This window comes from Molothrus ater, chromosome 4 (genome assembly GCF_012460135.2).
Source record: "Molothrus ater isolate BHLD 08-10-18 breed brown headed cowbird chromosome 4, BPBGC_Mater_1.1, whole genome shotgun sequence".
Lineage (NCBI taxonomy): Eukaryota > Metazoa > Chordata > Aves > Passeriformes > Icteridae > Molothrus > Molothrus ater.
The window spans coordinates 21062460-21078826 of NC_050481.2; the positions used below are offsets into that span (position 1 = coordinate 21062460).

The 16367-nt window shown below is 55.0% G+C and overlaps 1 protein-coding gene across 1 annotated transcript; it reads left to right on the forward strand.

Moving 5' to 3' along the window:
* Window positions 1-10931: 10931 nt before the first annotated feature.
* ATOH1 (atonal bHLH transcription factor 1) lies at window positions 10932-11792 on the forward strand. The gene has a single exon (XM_036382676.1). The coding sequence runs from the start codon at window positions 10932-10934 to the stop codon at window positions 11790-11792; it is 861 nt and encodes a 286-aa protein (XP_036238569.1).
* The last annotated feature ends 4575 nt before the right edge of the window (window positions 11793-16367 follow it).

Consider the following 16367-nt stretch of genomic DNA (forward strand, 5'->3'; position numbering starts at 1 on the left):
TGTCTCTCTCTTGACTTCACCAAAAAAAGTGCTAGGATTGTTTCCCTGAACAAACCAGAATTTTCAGAGTATCTTTTTCTCTTCCTTTCCTACTTACGTAGGATGCTATGAATTGATGAGAACATCCTTTCTCTGAACACTTGCTGGGTCATTGCAGCTTACTGGAGGTTAATGCCCCCAAAAAGTTTAATTTCTTAACTCTGCTCAAAGCTGATGACATGAAAAGTAAACCAGCTTCCTTTGTGCATGCTCATGGCTTAGCTAACAAAACAAAAATAGTCTCCAAAACAACAAAGGCATCACACAAATACACCCCTGCTTTAACCATTTCTCTCTCAGTACTAATTAATGTTTCCTCTTCACTCTGCAGAGCTGTTTTGAAATAAATGTCAAAACCAAGTCTCTCCCCCTTAATCTAAGTCACAAACAAAATTTTTGATAAACACTGGGACATGAACACTTGCATCCACAGCAAGTGGGCTACTGTGAAGACATCATCACAATCTATCAGCTTGTTATATCGCACCCAAGGCATCATTCATGAGGTCTGAAATAGAAGCCTCAAGAAGAAGGTCAGAGCAGGGGAAGTGATTCTTACCTTAACAAATTCCTAAACATAAAAATTTTACCAATGCCTCAAAATTTCAGGAACCAGGAGCTTAATTTAGAAAGAAAATACTTTTCAAGAGGTATAGTTATAAAAATAAATATACTACCTGTCAAAACTTACAGAATCTGTGCCTGCCCAGTCTCATTCATACAGTGGTATAATACTCTGTGCATACTACAGAATTTATTTCTGCAACATTTGTCAAAAGAAAAAAAAAATCACAGCTGAAAAACTAAATTGAGTCATTAACTACTGGGTGACACCAGTTCACTGCTGTAAGGGGAAAAACAAATCTTTCTGGGATCAATAACTGCCACACCAGTGGAAAAAGACAGCTACCTGCAGCAAGCACAGGACAATTCTCCACCATGACATCACAGCTCAGTGTTTCTGTAGCTAATTATTCCTACCAGCACTAGTAAGGCCAACACTTCTTTCCGTGCATGATAATTTTTCCCCTTTCTCAAATAGAAGTAAACATTTGTGTCCCCTTCTTTGTTCTAAGGGGGTGAAGCACCAACACAAGATGGGATAAGTGAGTGCTGCACAGTGCCAAACCAAAAGTTAACAACAGCTTTATTTGCAAATCCAGCTATCATCCATTAAAAGGCTGAGCCTCCAAATCAAAATAAAGAGTTATAAGGCAAGCCCATTACTTAATTAAAGGGTTTGGGGGTGCATGAGAGAGTCATCAAGCTCCTGAAGTAACCACCCAGCTGCAGGTGCTTTCCTAAGTTGCTTTTCTGGCCTCTACAGCACCTGACGTGGCAGTAAAGTAAAAGAGCTGTCTGGGGTTTGTGTGGCCAGAATTTGGCCCAGGGGGGTGGTGCTGTAAGGATGGCTTCTGCGAGAAGCTGCCCAAAGCTTCCTCCATGTCCAAGAGACCCTATGACAGCCAGCTCCAAGAGGGACCTGCCACTGCACAAGATGACTAATGGTGTTAGTGCCTCAGGGATAACAGAGTTAATAAGGGGAAAATGCTCCAAGGTGGAGCAGAGATCCACCTGCAGCCCATGGAGAACAGCACAGCACGGCAGATGAATGCCCAAAGGAATGCTGTGGGAAGCACATACTGCAGCAGACTCCTGGCAGGTTCTGTCGGGAGAAAGGAGCCATGGAGAGAGGAGCCCATGCTGGAACAGGTTAGCTGGCAGGACTCGTGACATTGTGGGGGAGCCACACTGGAGCAGTCTGTTCCTGGGGGACTGCATGCCATGGAAGGGACACAGCTGGAGGAGTTCATTAAGATGGGAGGGACCCTACACTGGAGTACAGGAAGAGTGTGAGGAGTCTTGCCCTGAGGAGGAAGAGGCAGCAGAGACAATGTGCCATGAGCTTCCCCAGCCCCTATTCTTGGTCCCTCTGGGCTACTGAGGGGCAGAAAGGTAGGGAAAATCAGGAGTAAAGTTAAGCCCAGGAATAAAGGAGGGGTGGGGGGAAGACATTTTAAGATCTGGGTTTACTTCTCATTACCCTACTTTGATCTGCTTGGACATAAATTATATTTATCTTCCCCTGAGTCAAGTCTATTTTCCAGCAGGCAATGTGTGAGTGATTTCCTCTGTTCTTATCCCAACCCATGAGCCTTTCATTATATTTTCTCTCGCCTGTCCAGCTGAGGAAGAGGAGGGATGGAGCAGCTTTGGTGGCACCCAGGCAGGTACAGCCTCTGCGAGGTGCAGCAGGCAGGTTTGCTTTCACAGCCCCACAAGAGCCTCGTGTTACAGCCCCCCAGGTGAGCACCCAGTGCTGGGCTCTGGCACTGCTCTCTCTGCTTCAGCTCTTTGTGTGCCCCCTCTTCCACCTCCACTGGGAGCCAGCACCAGAGCCCTGGGGAGAACAGGAGGAGAAAAGAAACAAGGATTTATTTCATGACAAAAATCTCTCCAGACACACACATGCCTACCTGGAGGGTTCACACCTGGTTGCCCAATAGGTCAGCTGAGCTTTGCCTGACTTTTCCCTCCTTGTGGGGCTGCAGCAGCAGCTTTGATACACAGGGTGCAGTGTCCCAGTCCACCACACTGGTACTCCTGAACTGGAAATATCATACCCTCCTTCTGCATATAGGAAAATGCTCCACATGAATCTAATTGTTGTTGCCACTCAAAGAAGGACTCAGAGGTGTCACTTGCTCCCCTAGATTGCAGAGGAAACCTCTTCTCCCACTCAGAACAGCCAGAAGATCCTGACACAAGCATTTTTACTGGGAGTGAGAAGGTGGTAAATATTATACAACTGCTAGAAATCGAAAAGCATGGCTGGAAAAAAAAAAAATCACTTTTTGGGGCTTGTATGTTACATTTGCTGCACTCTGCCAGTCTTGCTCATGTCCCTGTCAAGTGCCAGGAGAAAAAAAAAGGAGGAGCAGGCAGCTCTGTGAGTGCATTGTAACCCTGCCACCGCTGGTAAGCCTGCCTTCCTCCCCCACTGGCCAGGGACATGCTTCTTCACACACACAGTGGGGAGGTCTTGTTTGGTTTTGAATATTCCCTGGATATGAATATTCACCGTGGACCACAGTAAGAGTAATCACAGCCGACCCATATTGTTACTAATTAACTCTTTTGCTTACACATGGGGAACGGGAGAAAGAAAGCAAATACTGTGAACAAAGCTAATAATGAGGTTACTTGCTACTCCTTCTATCTGACACATTTTTAAGGAATGGTCTCTGCGGCGTGACAGCAAACACAGCAAGAAATTGATGTAGTGTAACAGGAAAGCAAGTTACTTTATGAAATAATGCTCAGGCAACACTGGTATGATTTGTCTTGCTCAAACTTTTACAGACCTTTCTGAATTATATCTGCTGTTGTTTGGATTGGTTTTATGTCTCCCCAGGTTTAGGAGACTGCAGATGAAGTTTTCTTACCTCCTCCCTGCCAACAAAACAGAATTCCACAAACCCCTTTATATGATTCAAAAATTATCCTGTCAGCCCATCTATTCAATACAGAAAGTAGACCTGATATGGGACACAGGGAGCTTTACTTTTCTTACATCAAGATAAAAGATAGGTAGAAGTAGAGGGGATACACCTGGAAATCTGACTTTTGAAAGACACATTTATTGTCTTCAATAAATACCACTGCAGTCCTCACTTTTTAAGACTTTCTACATGGTCTGACAAATGTAGATCTATCCATATGTATATTTAGTCTGCTGTGTCTTACATGAGTTGTTCAAAAAAACATATCCATAAATAATCCTAAACATTTATTCCATAAGTATTGACGCATAAAAGCATCTTTTCCTTCCAAAACTTACAGCCAGTGAATTATTACTCATGGCACACAGTAATTCACTGGAACGTAAAAATAGAAATTAACCCGGAGCAGAGACGCGAATCTCTGTTTCACGGGTTGAAGCCACGTGAGAAGTGGCAGGTGTGGTGCATTTGCGTGCAGATCTCCATCCACTGCCACGCATTTCATCTTCCTCAGTTAATGGTGGGCGCTTGCAAAACACAAAACAAAACAAAAACAAAAAAAAAAAAAAGAAAGAAAGTAAAAAAGAAAAGAGGGGAAATACGGAGGGGAACAGTGCTGTCGCTGTTTAGGAGAGCAGCGCCTCGCTGAGGGAGCGGCAGTGCCGGGCAGCTGTAGCGGCGGGCCCGGCCCTGCGCTGCCCGGCGCCGCCCGGGCGATGGCGCTGCGGCACCGCCTCCGGCTCCCTCACGGCGGCGGCGGCGGCAGGTCCGTGCTCGGTGCCGCTGGTGCCTCGACGGGACCGGCGGCTCTTGTCCCCGAAAAGTGCCCCGGGGGCGTCGGCAGTGGTCTTGCGGCTCCCCCTCGCCAGGCGCTCGCCGTCCCCCCTCACGGGGCCGCCGTTCCGGGGCAGGGGAGGGGGCAGCGCGGAGCCGGGCGCGGCCGCGGTGGTCCCGCGGCGGCCGGGGAGCGCCATTTCCCGGGAAACCGGGCGGGCCGCGCCGCTATGCCGCCGGGATAATGGCGGGGGCCAGCGCCCTGTCACCTCTTGTGTGCGCTTTCCAAAGAGGAGCCCGGGCGTGGCGAATGGGACACAGACCGCCATTGTGCCGGCGACACTTTAATCGCCCACACCTACAATATTCAACCTGCTGCCGGCAGCGGGGCAGCGCCGGGGCGCACGCCCCACCCGAGGGGACCGGGTGGTGGCCTCGCCGCCGCCTCACCGGGGCGAGGCTTTTGCGGTCACCTTCAGTGCCGCGGTGAGGGCTCGGCCAGCCCGGCTGGCCGCCCGTGCCCACCGAGCACCACCAGAGCAGGAGCCCCGAGCCCGGGTGGCTGGGAGAGGTGGGAGAGAAATGTCCTTGTGTCCATCCCAGGCGGCTGTGGCAGGGCACTCAAGGACCCGTGGAGGCACCAGGGTTTCGTTCAGCAAAGCAGCCTTGGCTGAACATTGCTTGTGTGCTGCTTTGCCATGGGCATCACCTCATGCTCTCGCTGGGGTGTGAAGGCACAGAGGCCTACAGCACAGACAATTGCTCCTAGCATGGGAGCCACACCTGTGCTGAAGCAAGAGGTGGGGGTTCTGCTTCATGAACCAGGCAGGATCGGGTGCTGGTTACTCCTGCCCATCCCTCCCTCCAAAACTGAGCCACTCGGGTTCTCACTGAGCTCATCTCTGCTCCTGTGACATGAGGGCCATACACCCGGGCTGCTGCAGACTGCGGGCTCCTGATGAAAGTTGTCAAGCACCTGAGGCCATCAGTTGTGTCTGGCTTCACCTTCTGCCCCAACAGAGCTCTTGCTCACTGCAGATGAACACAGAAAGGTTTCTTTTCACAGCCTTTCACAGGGGTAGTTTTTGAAAGCTCTGTTGGTGCTGTGTTGTGTTGGAAATGGAGTCTTCCTAGAAGTCCTTAAATGAGAGGACTTCCCATGAATGGCCAGGTAGTATTTTTTTCTTGGCTGACAAGGTTTTCTTGGGGAAATACTCAGCTCTTAGGGATTGATGTGAGATGTTGATCAGCACCAGACTGTGTCCATTCACTTGATTTTCTCCCCTTAGAAGGACCACTGTTCTCCACATTGTTTTGGCTTCTGTGACTGTAAATATTTACTCTTCACATTTTAGGAACCTTCCCTCCTCAGGAGACCCACAAAGGTTCAGATTCCAGGCTAGCATTTCCACAGCTAAGAAACCTCCTTCAGGGACTGGGCTGCCTGATTGCCAAGAGCTGGGTGGGTGATGGATGTGAGAACAGCAGATCGAAGGCCCAGTACAATTGAACCCCTGTGCTCCCAGGTTACTGCTCAAGTAATGCTGCTGTTGAGAGGCAAGGCAAACATTCAAATGTTGGGGGTTTTTTTTCTTTCCTCTTGCTTACATGTCAACTGTTACTTTTCTCCCTCTTGTTCACTTATATGTTACTGCTATGCCACAGAGAAGCCTGCAAGCTAGATCTTTCATTTATACCTCAAGATATGACTAGATTTTTTTCCCAGAGCAAACCTTTATAACTGTACTTGGTGCGGTGGCTAAAGTGACAGTGAAAAAGGGAATGCTGGGGCAATCAGTTAAAAAATAAATAAATCTAGTGCCAGCAAATCTGGAGTATTTACATTCTCTGGGCTCCTGTGCAAGAGACCCTGAGAGCAAGAGGAAGTGACCAGATGTGATTTGAAGGAAATATATTGTTTCTGTGGATGGATTGATGTTAATTCTCTGATCTTAAACTAAATGAAGTATTGATCATATACTGTAAACCTGTTGATTAGGGTGGTAATTTTGTTGCTTAAGTGATTTATACTAATAAAACACGTAAGCTAGCAGCCTAATGAAAGCACGTTAGAAAGCATTTGTTCATAAAGCTGGGATGGTTGTTGGTGTTCTCTTATTGCTCATTTCAAAAGTAAAACAAGGGACCTGTGGGTGGTGCCTGTGAGCATACACAGGCCCTGCAGAATTGTTCCTGCTGCAAAGGGTGAACAAACTACACCTGGAATAACATCTTGGTTCAAACTGTCCCACAGCTCAGAAGTGCCTCAGCTGAGCAAGACTTTGGTGGGACTGAAGGCATTTAGCAGTTTTAGTGGAACCTCCTTGCCAAGCTGAGTGCAAAACAAAAAAGGGTTTAAAACAAAATGATCAAAGGAAAATTAATATGAGTGATGCTTCCTTGACTATGAAGGTTTTTATTTTTAAAATATAAGCATAAATTAACATCTCAGTAACAGCTATATAGATTTAAATAAACAGGCAGAATGTAGATACAGATTCCATAGATAGGATTTCCAACTGTATCACCAGGCTGAATTCATTATGCCTGACAATGGCCCCAGGAGGTAGGCAAGTATTGTTATACCAATGCTTTGCATTTCTCTTGGAGGCAGTGGAGGTACTTGCACTAGAATTAACTGTACACAACTGCAAGCGTCCACAGGGTTAGCCCCAGAGCATAGACATTGATGGAGCCAAATGTCACCAAGAAATGGGAGTTAGTTTTACAAACCCTCCAAGAGCTGAAGCACATGGCATTGGGTAAGTCTAATGATCTGCCCAGGAAAATTGCTCTGTAGAAATGAGGGCACATCTGCTTTGGCAGCAGCATGGTCCTGGTTGTCCGAGTGGAAAGGGGCAGGGTTCAGAAGTGTGATTTCCCCAGTACCTGGGCTCTTGCATTCCTTGCAGTCATCACTTCTAATGTGCATTTAAAACACATTTGACAGTAAAGCATTAGACACTGGTCATAGGAGGAGCCTAAGAAACATTTGCTGCTGGACCCTTTTCTGCTTTAAGCAATATTGCTCTGAATAAAGTAAGTATGAACACTTTATTTGGGTGAGTATTCTGATGATGCAGTCCATGAGACTGAAAATAATTCAGCTGTACGTTGTCTTTTTGTGTTTGTAGTAGCTCCTAGACGGGGTTTGCCATCTCAGGGAGCAGGCCAGCCACTGGGAAGGCAAAAATTCCTCTTCCCTGCTGCTGCAGGAGGCCTGGGCTGGTTGTAGCTGAGATTCAGTGAGGATTACCTGAACTCAGTGAGCAAGACTCACACCTTGGTCTCTATCCACTTGTGGGTTTTACTGCCTAAAGACCAGGAGAGGTACAAAGAGGGCTGTGTGTCCCCCCCCACATACTTTTCAAAAGGAAAGAAGGAAATGGGAGAACATGTGGGGAAAGGGAAGAGAAAGAATAAAATACTTTCTGACCAGTGGTGATGCCTGCAGAGAAGCTGGCTGATCTTGAAATGGCATTGAATCAGCAATTAGACTGTTGAGTACAAACTGAGGACTGACCTGTGTGCTTTGTGTGCTTTCAAAATGTCTCTGGCTGTAATGATAGAGGAGCTTTTTGCAAGTCTGCTGTCCCCTCTTTTATAACCCACTTTTCTGTAACACTAGTCCGTTCCTGACCCTGAGTTGCTGCCTGGGCTCTTAACCAGGCTGGGGGTAGGGGGGGAGAGGAAAGGAGGGCTGGGGGGAAAATATGCATAAAGATACTGGGGTAAGTTCAGTTTGTTTTCCTCTGAAAGCTTTGACGCTTGCTTAGAGCAGATTCATTTTCAAGGCTTCCTACATTCCTGCTATTGTACAGTAAGTGTTTCAGACCGGTGTGCCTGTGTTTCCGACTCCCGTGAAGTCCCCTTTGCAGCAGGGCGTGCCTTGAACCGCTTCAAAAGAACCAACTTCTACAAAAGAAAAAAAGAAACTCAAGTAGGCTTGAACATACAAAGAGAGGGAGAAAGGAAAGTGAAAAGGGCCGGGCAGTGTTGAATACAAAATGAGTTCAGCCAGCCCCAGGAGTTCTTCATCACTTACATTTATCTTATTCTGGGAGAGCAGAGCTAAACCCAGTGCTGACATAAACCACCCTTCGCCTTTGACTTTGACTCTGAGAGTGTGCACACACAGCAGATACAGGCATACAGAGACCACTGGATTTCAATGAAACATTTTTCCCCCTCTGAGCAGTGGTGTTGGTGGGGAAAATGGCTTTTTGTGTGTGTCCTTTCAAAGGCAAACTGTGGAGTGAGTCTCAGATGCCTCCAGTTTCAAAGCGTGCATGCGCTCACAAAACACGCACTTGAAAAATAAGCAGCTGTTACTGTTTCCCAGCCAGGAACTTTTCCCATCCCAGGAGCATGCTGAGGTGTTCCGCTGGTGTCCCCAGTGCTCCATACAGTCACTGAGGCACTGCTGAGGGAAGTCCCCAGCACCTGACAGCAGCCCTGGTGTATCCAGAGGGCAGGGTCCTTCCAGGGCATCAGCCCCCTTGCATCCACACGAGAGGCTAATGGGAGGCTGCTTCCCTCTGTGCCCAGAGGCCAGCGGATGGGTTTGTGGGATGGAGGATTGGGCTTGCTGTCAAGGAGGCCCAACAGCCACACAGCCCACCAGCCTGGAGGGAGATGTTTAAAACTTCAGCACTGCACCAGACTGGCTCTCTCCCCATGCTGGGTGCTTGCTGGGCTTTTGGAAACGGCTGTCAGTGGCTACTGCTCAGAAAAGCTCCTACGTGCTTCCAAGGTTTGGCCGGCGGTCCTTGCATGGAACAGCTCACAGCCACGGCACCCGGTGCCCTAACAGGGAACACACGGATTAACCCTGGGGAGGAGAGCGCAGCAGGGCTGCTGGCAAAGCACACCTGTGCCACGGGCACCCAGGGAGGGAGCACGTGGTGCCTGCGGGCTGAAAGAGAAGCCAGGGGGTGGGAATTTAGCCAGCAAACAGCACCGTGCAGCACAGTGCTGAGGGCTTTTGCTCCTCTTAACGATAGAAGCATTTATTGAAAGAGGGGAGAGTTAGACAATAGGAGAGAATAAAAGTTTTTACAGATAAATGGTCTGACAACTTTATGGGTACTATACAGAAACAAGGTATTCACTTCTGCTCCTTACCATCCTTCTTACCGAGTAAACATTTCCATTTTGGTCAGAAACTGACAACTTGTTTTGGGGGGATACAACAGCTTTTGTCTTTGAAGCATAATAGCTAGGGAAAAAGAAAAAAAAAAAAGAAAAAAAGAATAGAGAAGGTTTGCCTCTGTTTTTTTAAAAGAAAGCATACTATCAGCTTTGCGCTTTCTCAGTACCATCCAGTTGTTTGTGGAAGGTGGGCCCCAGGCGCCTGCCATGCGCCAAGTGCCAGCTTCCTAAACTAGCGAGGCTGCTCATTGCATGTCACTGCTGCTCGGCTTTGAGCTGCTGGGCTCCCTCGCTCCCTCCTTGGCTTGCGAGTTATTCACTTTTGAAAAAACATATCTACCTCATACTGTGCCCATCACTTTGTTCTCCACATGCCTATTCACACGGGCAAACCTCCACTTCTCCTCTCCAGGCAGGCGGTGGCGGGAGGAGAGGCAGCGCGGAAGGGAAGTTAAGATGCGTGCACGGAGCTATTTCCCTCTCCACCACCTTTGGCCAGCTATTGTTGGCCCAACAAAAGGACTCGCTCGCGGGGGATCGGGACCCTGCCGAAAACGTGGCAGCTCCGGGGGCGATGTGCTGTCCCGGCGGCAAACGCTACCGCTTCTCACCTACCGGGTCCCGCGTGGGCTTCCCGCGTGTCCCCGGGATTGCCGCTCTAAAACCGAGGACATTCCCTCGGCGGCTTCGCGGCCGAACCTCCGCACGGCAGCGCCGTGCTCCCTGCACCGCCGTGCTCCCTGCACCGCCGTCCGCACCGTCCCGGCTGGGCAGCGCTCCGCACCGACAACTCGGGCAGGGTCGCTGCGGCCGCAGCGAGAGCCGGGCGGACCGACAGCTACTCCGTCAGGCGTGGGGAGGCCAAGGCGGGCATTTACCGGGGCCTCCGAGGTTTGGCTATAAGGAAAAGGATGTTTCCCCAGGCGGGCGCGACGGAGCGTCCTCGGAGAATGCAGCGGCGGGGAGAGCCCGGTGCGGCCGGGTGTGGGTTCCCTCTGTGGGCGGACGCGCCGTCGGGGCGCTCCCGGCCCCCGCACCCCGTTCCGCCCCGCCGCGCGCGGGGAGGCCGCCCGGCGCGCGCCGGCCCGGGGCGGGGCGGGGCGGGACAGCGCGTGCCGCCGGCCCGGGCTCACCCCCCAACCCCCCCAACCCCCCCCGCTCCCGTCCGCCGCCGCCGGCCGCGGGCTCCGCTCCCCCCGCGCGCCATTGGCTCCCCGCACGCGCCGGCCCCGCTCGCGCGCGCGCCATTGGCCGCGCCGACACGCGACCGGCGCGAGTGGAGGGCGTGCGGCGGGAGGGGTGGGGCGCGAGGGAGAGGAGGGGAGGGGGAGCGGGGGCGGGGGGGACCCCGGCGCGTGCCGCTCCTTAAAGGGGGGCGCGAGCCCGGCCGACACCGGAGCCGTCGGGGCGCCACGCGCGAGGCGGGGGCTACGCGCGGCCCGATGGGCGCGCGGCGCTAGAGCCATGAGCCTGCCCTGGGCAGAGCGCGCCCGCGAGCCGCCCTCAGAGCCGCCGCCGCCCGGCCCGGAGCACGGCGGCTGCGGCGGCTTCGCGCCCGGCTCCTGGCTCGGCGTCTGCTGCGCCGCCCGCCTGCCCGCCGCCGCCTCGCCGCGCTACCTGCTGCCCGCTGAGGACGACGAGGCGGCGGACGGCGGCACGGCGCGGGGCGGCGGGAGCAGCCCCGGCGGAGCGCGGGGCGGCGGGCGGCCGCGGGGCGGCGGCGGCGGCCCCGGGCTGCGGGCGCAGGTGAGCGGCGTGCAGAAGCAGCGGCGGCTGGCGGCCAACGCGCGGGAGCGGCGGCGGATGCACGGGCTGAACCACGCCTTCGACCAGCTGCGCAATGTCATCCCCTCCTTCAACAACGACAAGAAGCTCTCCAAGTACGAGACGCTGCAGATGGCGCAGATCTACATCAGCGCCCTGGCCGAGCTGCTGCACGGCCCCGCCGCCCCTTCCGACGGCTCCGGCAAGGCCGAGCACCGCGGGGCTCCCTTCGAGCCGCCCTGCGCCGCCGCCGGGGCCGGAGCTCCGTCGGGGCCGCCAGCGCCGCCGCCGGGGCCGCCCAGAGCGTCGCCGCCCGGGCACGGCCGGACTCGCTTCCCCCCGCCGCCGGCCGCGGGGGGCTACTCGGTGCAGCTCGACCCGCTGCACTTCTCCTTTGCGGAGGGCGCCCTGATGGGACAGAGAGCCCCTTCCCCCGCCCTCCTCCTGCCGCAGCCCGGGCAGCCGCCGCAGGAGAGGAGCAAGACATCGCCCCGGTCCCACAGGAGCGACGGGGAGTTCTCGCCTCGCTCCCACTACAGCGATTCGGATGAGGCCAGCTAAGGCAGGGGCGTCGTCCCCAGCACCCCCGCAAGGCCGCCCCTCGAAGCACAGACTCCGCCGTGGGGTGAGCAGCCGGACGCGGTGCCGCCACGGACGGCATCGGCTCCCCTCGGTCGCTTTGAAATCCGCCCCCTCGTCTCCCACCCCCGGCAGCCCCTGGTTTGTCCAGGGGGGATGGCTGTTAGCGAGTGACTGTACCCGCCCTGTCTGTCAGGGTCGGTTGGTTTGTTTTAATTTTTAGTTTACACTTCGAAAGTTTCTTTCGCCTAGAAGTTGCCGTTCCCTCCTGCCAACACGCCACCTCGCAGCCTTAGCCTGGCTCGCCCCGTCGGCGAGCAGGTGATGCGCAGGGAGAAAGCCTGGCCCCGCTGCCGGGGGTGCCGCCGGCGCCATCCATCCCCACCCAGCCGTGAACCCGCCCTGACACCCCCGTCTTCCAGGACACCCATCCTGCCGTGGGTCGCATTGCTGTGGAAACACGCACACAAACACAAACACACAAAAGTCAATGGCGCACCGTCTTAACCTGTAAATAGCAAAGAAAATTTGGATTTTCCTTAGAGCACCATGTCGGCGTCTTTTGGGGGGAAACTTGGCGCAAGCACTTTATCAGCGGCTGGAGATGCAGTTTCAAGAGGAAAGCTACTAACTGCCAATTGGAGACCAATGTTTAATTAAGCCACTTAATCCTAACGCTATCTTAAAACGAAAACGGTTTTGTCGTGTCAAACTTTTATGTCAGTTTTATTTTTCTTTTGTGGTAATAGGAAACGTATTTATTATGCAGTGTTTGCATTTATTTCTGCTTCTCTCTTTTTAAAAAAAAATTCTTTTCTACGACGAAAATCGTTTATTTTGATTTTAGCAACGCCAGCTGCCATTGTTTTATGTATTTTAATTTTGAAAATTTTTTTGAGATCAAATAAACGTGAAAAAAAACAAAAAAACCAAAACAACCAAAACAAAATAAGCCTCGAATCGTGATCGGGTTCAGCTTTCCCTTGGCCCTCCCTGAGCCGGGATGGTGTCAAACTCCGCGGCGGGGGTGAGAGGTACAGAGCCGGGGACAATGCTCCCATCGGGGTGCCCCGGCTGCCGTGCAGAGGGACGGGCGAACCCTGGGGAATGCTCCCGGCGTGGAGCAGCGCTCCCTCCGCTCCCTGCGCCGCCGGGACCCCGTCCCGTTCCCGTCCCGCAGCTCCCAGCGGAACCGGGTAATTGCCACAAGTGCAGGGTAAGGAGCTTGTCGCTGTTCTGTAGCGCCGCACCGCCGCTCAGGTCACATCATTCCCTTCTTCCCCGCTCCTCTTCTCGGGGACACGAGCGGATCTTCCCACGGAGCCTCCTCGGTATAAGCCGAGCGGAAAGGGCTGGGAGCGGGCGGAAAAGCCGGCGGGGTTTCGGGGACACGCGAGCAGCGCGGCGGGTCGCCGGGGATCAGGATGTGGCCCCTGGGCTCGGCTTAAACCCGGACGGGAGTGGGAGATTGGCTGACGCCTAGCCCAGCCTGCCCGTGACACCAGAGCCGGGGCCAAAGCGGAGCCGTGCCTGTGCGGGGTCCCGCTGGGTTCAGCAGGTGCCGCTGGCAGGAGCTGTCGGGGGGGTGATCAGTTATCCAGGCGCGGCCGGGGCAGCGGCCCCGCGGGACACAAGCCCGTGAGGGTGTCGCTTTCCCTGCAGAAACAGGGCACCTGCCCCCCCGGTAACCCCGCGCTGTCGCCCTGCCCTGCTCGCCGCCAGTACCTGCCGAAGCGGGCTGCGGTCCCGCAGGGTGGAAAGTTTATCGGGAGGGTCATTTGCCTTCCTAATAAAATGCCTGCTTTGTCGGGGTAGGTCAGCTTTGGTTACCGGCACTGATTTCTGTGCTGTGGGAGACGGTCTCGCATCTTGGGAGGCACCCGAGGGGTCCCATCACGGGAGTGATGCGGCGGAGCAAAAAACCACCAACTTTGGGGGCGTTGTTTGGTTTATTTGGTTTAATCTGGGGATGTGCTCGGCGCGGGGGAAGCGGCGGCCGCCACGGTGGCTGAGGGGCAGCAGCCGCGGAGGGGTCCCGGCGCTGCTGGCCGTGGGTGGAAGCGGTGCGTGCAGCCTCTCTCCGCCCCGCTGTCCCGGGCTCTGCCTCTGCGGCTGCGAACACTCGAGGAGGTGGAAAAGAGCGCATCAAAATCCTCCCCGCTCCCTCGGTCGAGTCCCTTCCCCCGACAGACGAGCGCGCCGCATGGCGCGGCTGGTGCTCGCAGCCGCAGCGCAGCAGCACTCGCCGTCTGAGGGGCTTTTTCTTCTTCTTCTTTTTTTTTTTTTTTTTTTTTTTTAGCTCTTCTTTGAAAGAGATACCCAGCCGCATTCCCATTTTAAGGTTCAGCTATAGAGTTTGCATAACAACCGCTTGGCAGCCCCCCTCTCTCGCACTCCGTTAACAAGCTGTAACGTATAGCTGCAGGTTGCTATAATCTCATTAATATTTTGGAAACTTGAATATTGAGTATTTCAAACCGCTCATTCCCCATATGCCAGGCCACTCCCGCTATGCTGGCTGGTTCCTTTCTCTCCATTATTAGCAATTAGCTCCTACCTTCCAAAGTCAGATCCAAGTATCCAAGATACTAGCAAAGGAATCAACTATGTGTTGCAAGCTAAGCATGCTTAATATCTCCCAAACAAACAAAGAGACAACATTTCTTTAAGTAATGAAGATGGATAAATCGCTTTATTGAGCCTGCGACAGTGTTTGTTTTGTATAGACTACCGCAAAGTTTTTAACAAGAGCGGAGACGCGCACTAGCCCCTGGAAGCAGTCTCGCCCGGGTTGCTTCGTGGGGTTTTATCATCCTAAACGGGCTTTTATTTGAAAAGGGCGAGTCAGAAGCGCACTATCCGAGCGTTAAATTTTGGCTGAACGCTGACTGTCCTCCAGGGTGTGCGAAACGAGCGCGGGGGCTGGGGGGGCTCGGGGAGGCAGCCGCCTTTGTGCGAGGCGCACGGCGGCTCCGCTGGCTTTGGAGCGCGGATCAAAGCCGGACGAAGCGCGGCCGCGAACTCTGGTGCGGGGCTCGGCCCGGCCGCCCGGCGCGGGGATTTCGGGGCACGGAGCGGGGCGAGGCGCGGCGGCCGAGGCGCATCTCTGCCCTGCAGCTCTCCGGCTGCTGTTTGCTCAACCTCTGGCCTCGGGGAGGGAGGAGGAAGGGAAGGGGGAGAAAGGGTTAAACCCAGCGAGGGGAGACCAGAAAAGCGCAGGGACCACGGCGGGGGGAGTGGGGGGTTAGAAGGGGAGTTGGCCGTGGGGCCAGTGTTTCTTAATTAGAGCGGGGCGGACAATGCTTTGGGGCGGACAATGGGGGGGACAGGGGGGCTGGAGGGCGGAGGGGGGGTCTGGCCTCGCTCCCGGCCGCGGTGCGCCGTGTCTGGAGCGGAGCACGCGTTGTCAGCTGGTGAGCGCAGCGGCCTTTCAGGCGGCTCCCCAGGGAGCTGCGCGCCCGCGGTGAGCTCCATCGTCACCCCCTCCCCTCCATCATCATCATCATCGGCCTCCACCTCCTCGGCGGCCCCCCACCCCAGCCGAGCACAACAGCCAGCATTCAAGCCCCCTTCCCTCCCTCCCCTCGCACAACAGCAGCGCAGTGGCAGCCACGCCACCTCCCAGCAACCAGCAGCACGCGAGGGCACCGCCGGGGCACCTGAAAGAGTCAAAGCCAAAGAAAGGGAGACAAAGGAGGAGAAAAAGATACGCAGGAACGGCCCAGCGTGTCTGCTCCGACAGCACGGAGGGGCAGGCGCCCGCAGAGGGATGGGCTAGCCCACGCGGGGCCCGGCAGGCCCGGGCGCGCACACGCGTGGCCGCACGCACAGACGTGCACTCGCTCGCTGCAGCACCGATGGACACGCAGAAATCCCCCGCTTCCGGCAGCTTTGCCTCCCACACCCCCGTCCCCGCGAGGGGCACCCTCCGGCTTGTGTCTGTCTGTCTGTGTGCCCGACTCCCGCGGCCCCAGCTCTGACACTGCCACCCACGGGCACCGGGGCCGGGACGCGGCAGGAGCCGACCTTGTGTCCGGTCACCCACCGTCGCATGTGCCCGTGGCGTGCCTGTCCGGGAGGGAAAACTGAGGGGAAAGTGACCAGGGATCAGGTGGTGCGTGGGTGAGGCAGGGACCCTGCCGGCCCCGCGTGGGGAGCATCCTCTCCGCGGGCAAGCCAGGCTGGAGCAGCGAGGAGCTGCCGGGGAACAAGGGGTCAAATTTTCCGCCCCTAGCCAAGTCATTGCAACGCGGAAGGGGCTTTGCTCGGGGCTGTGTGTCCGCCGGGATGGGGCGCACGGCCGGCTGCCCTCCTGGAGCTGGGTTGTGGCCTCGGAAAGCCACATAGTGCCCTGCCGCCAGCCCATGTTAACTTCAGGCGGACTCTCCCTGAGGAACCCCCGGGAGTGGATGGATGGGAGCGCGGCTCCGCGGGCTGCGCGGCACCTGTGCCATGGGTGCGCTGCCACTGCCGCCGCTGGCCATCTCCAGGCTGCCCAGAGCGGGGCAGACAGAAAGGCCTCCTCTGAAGCGCTATCGAATGGCTCGGGATGCCTTC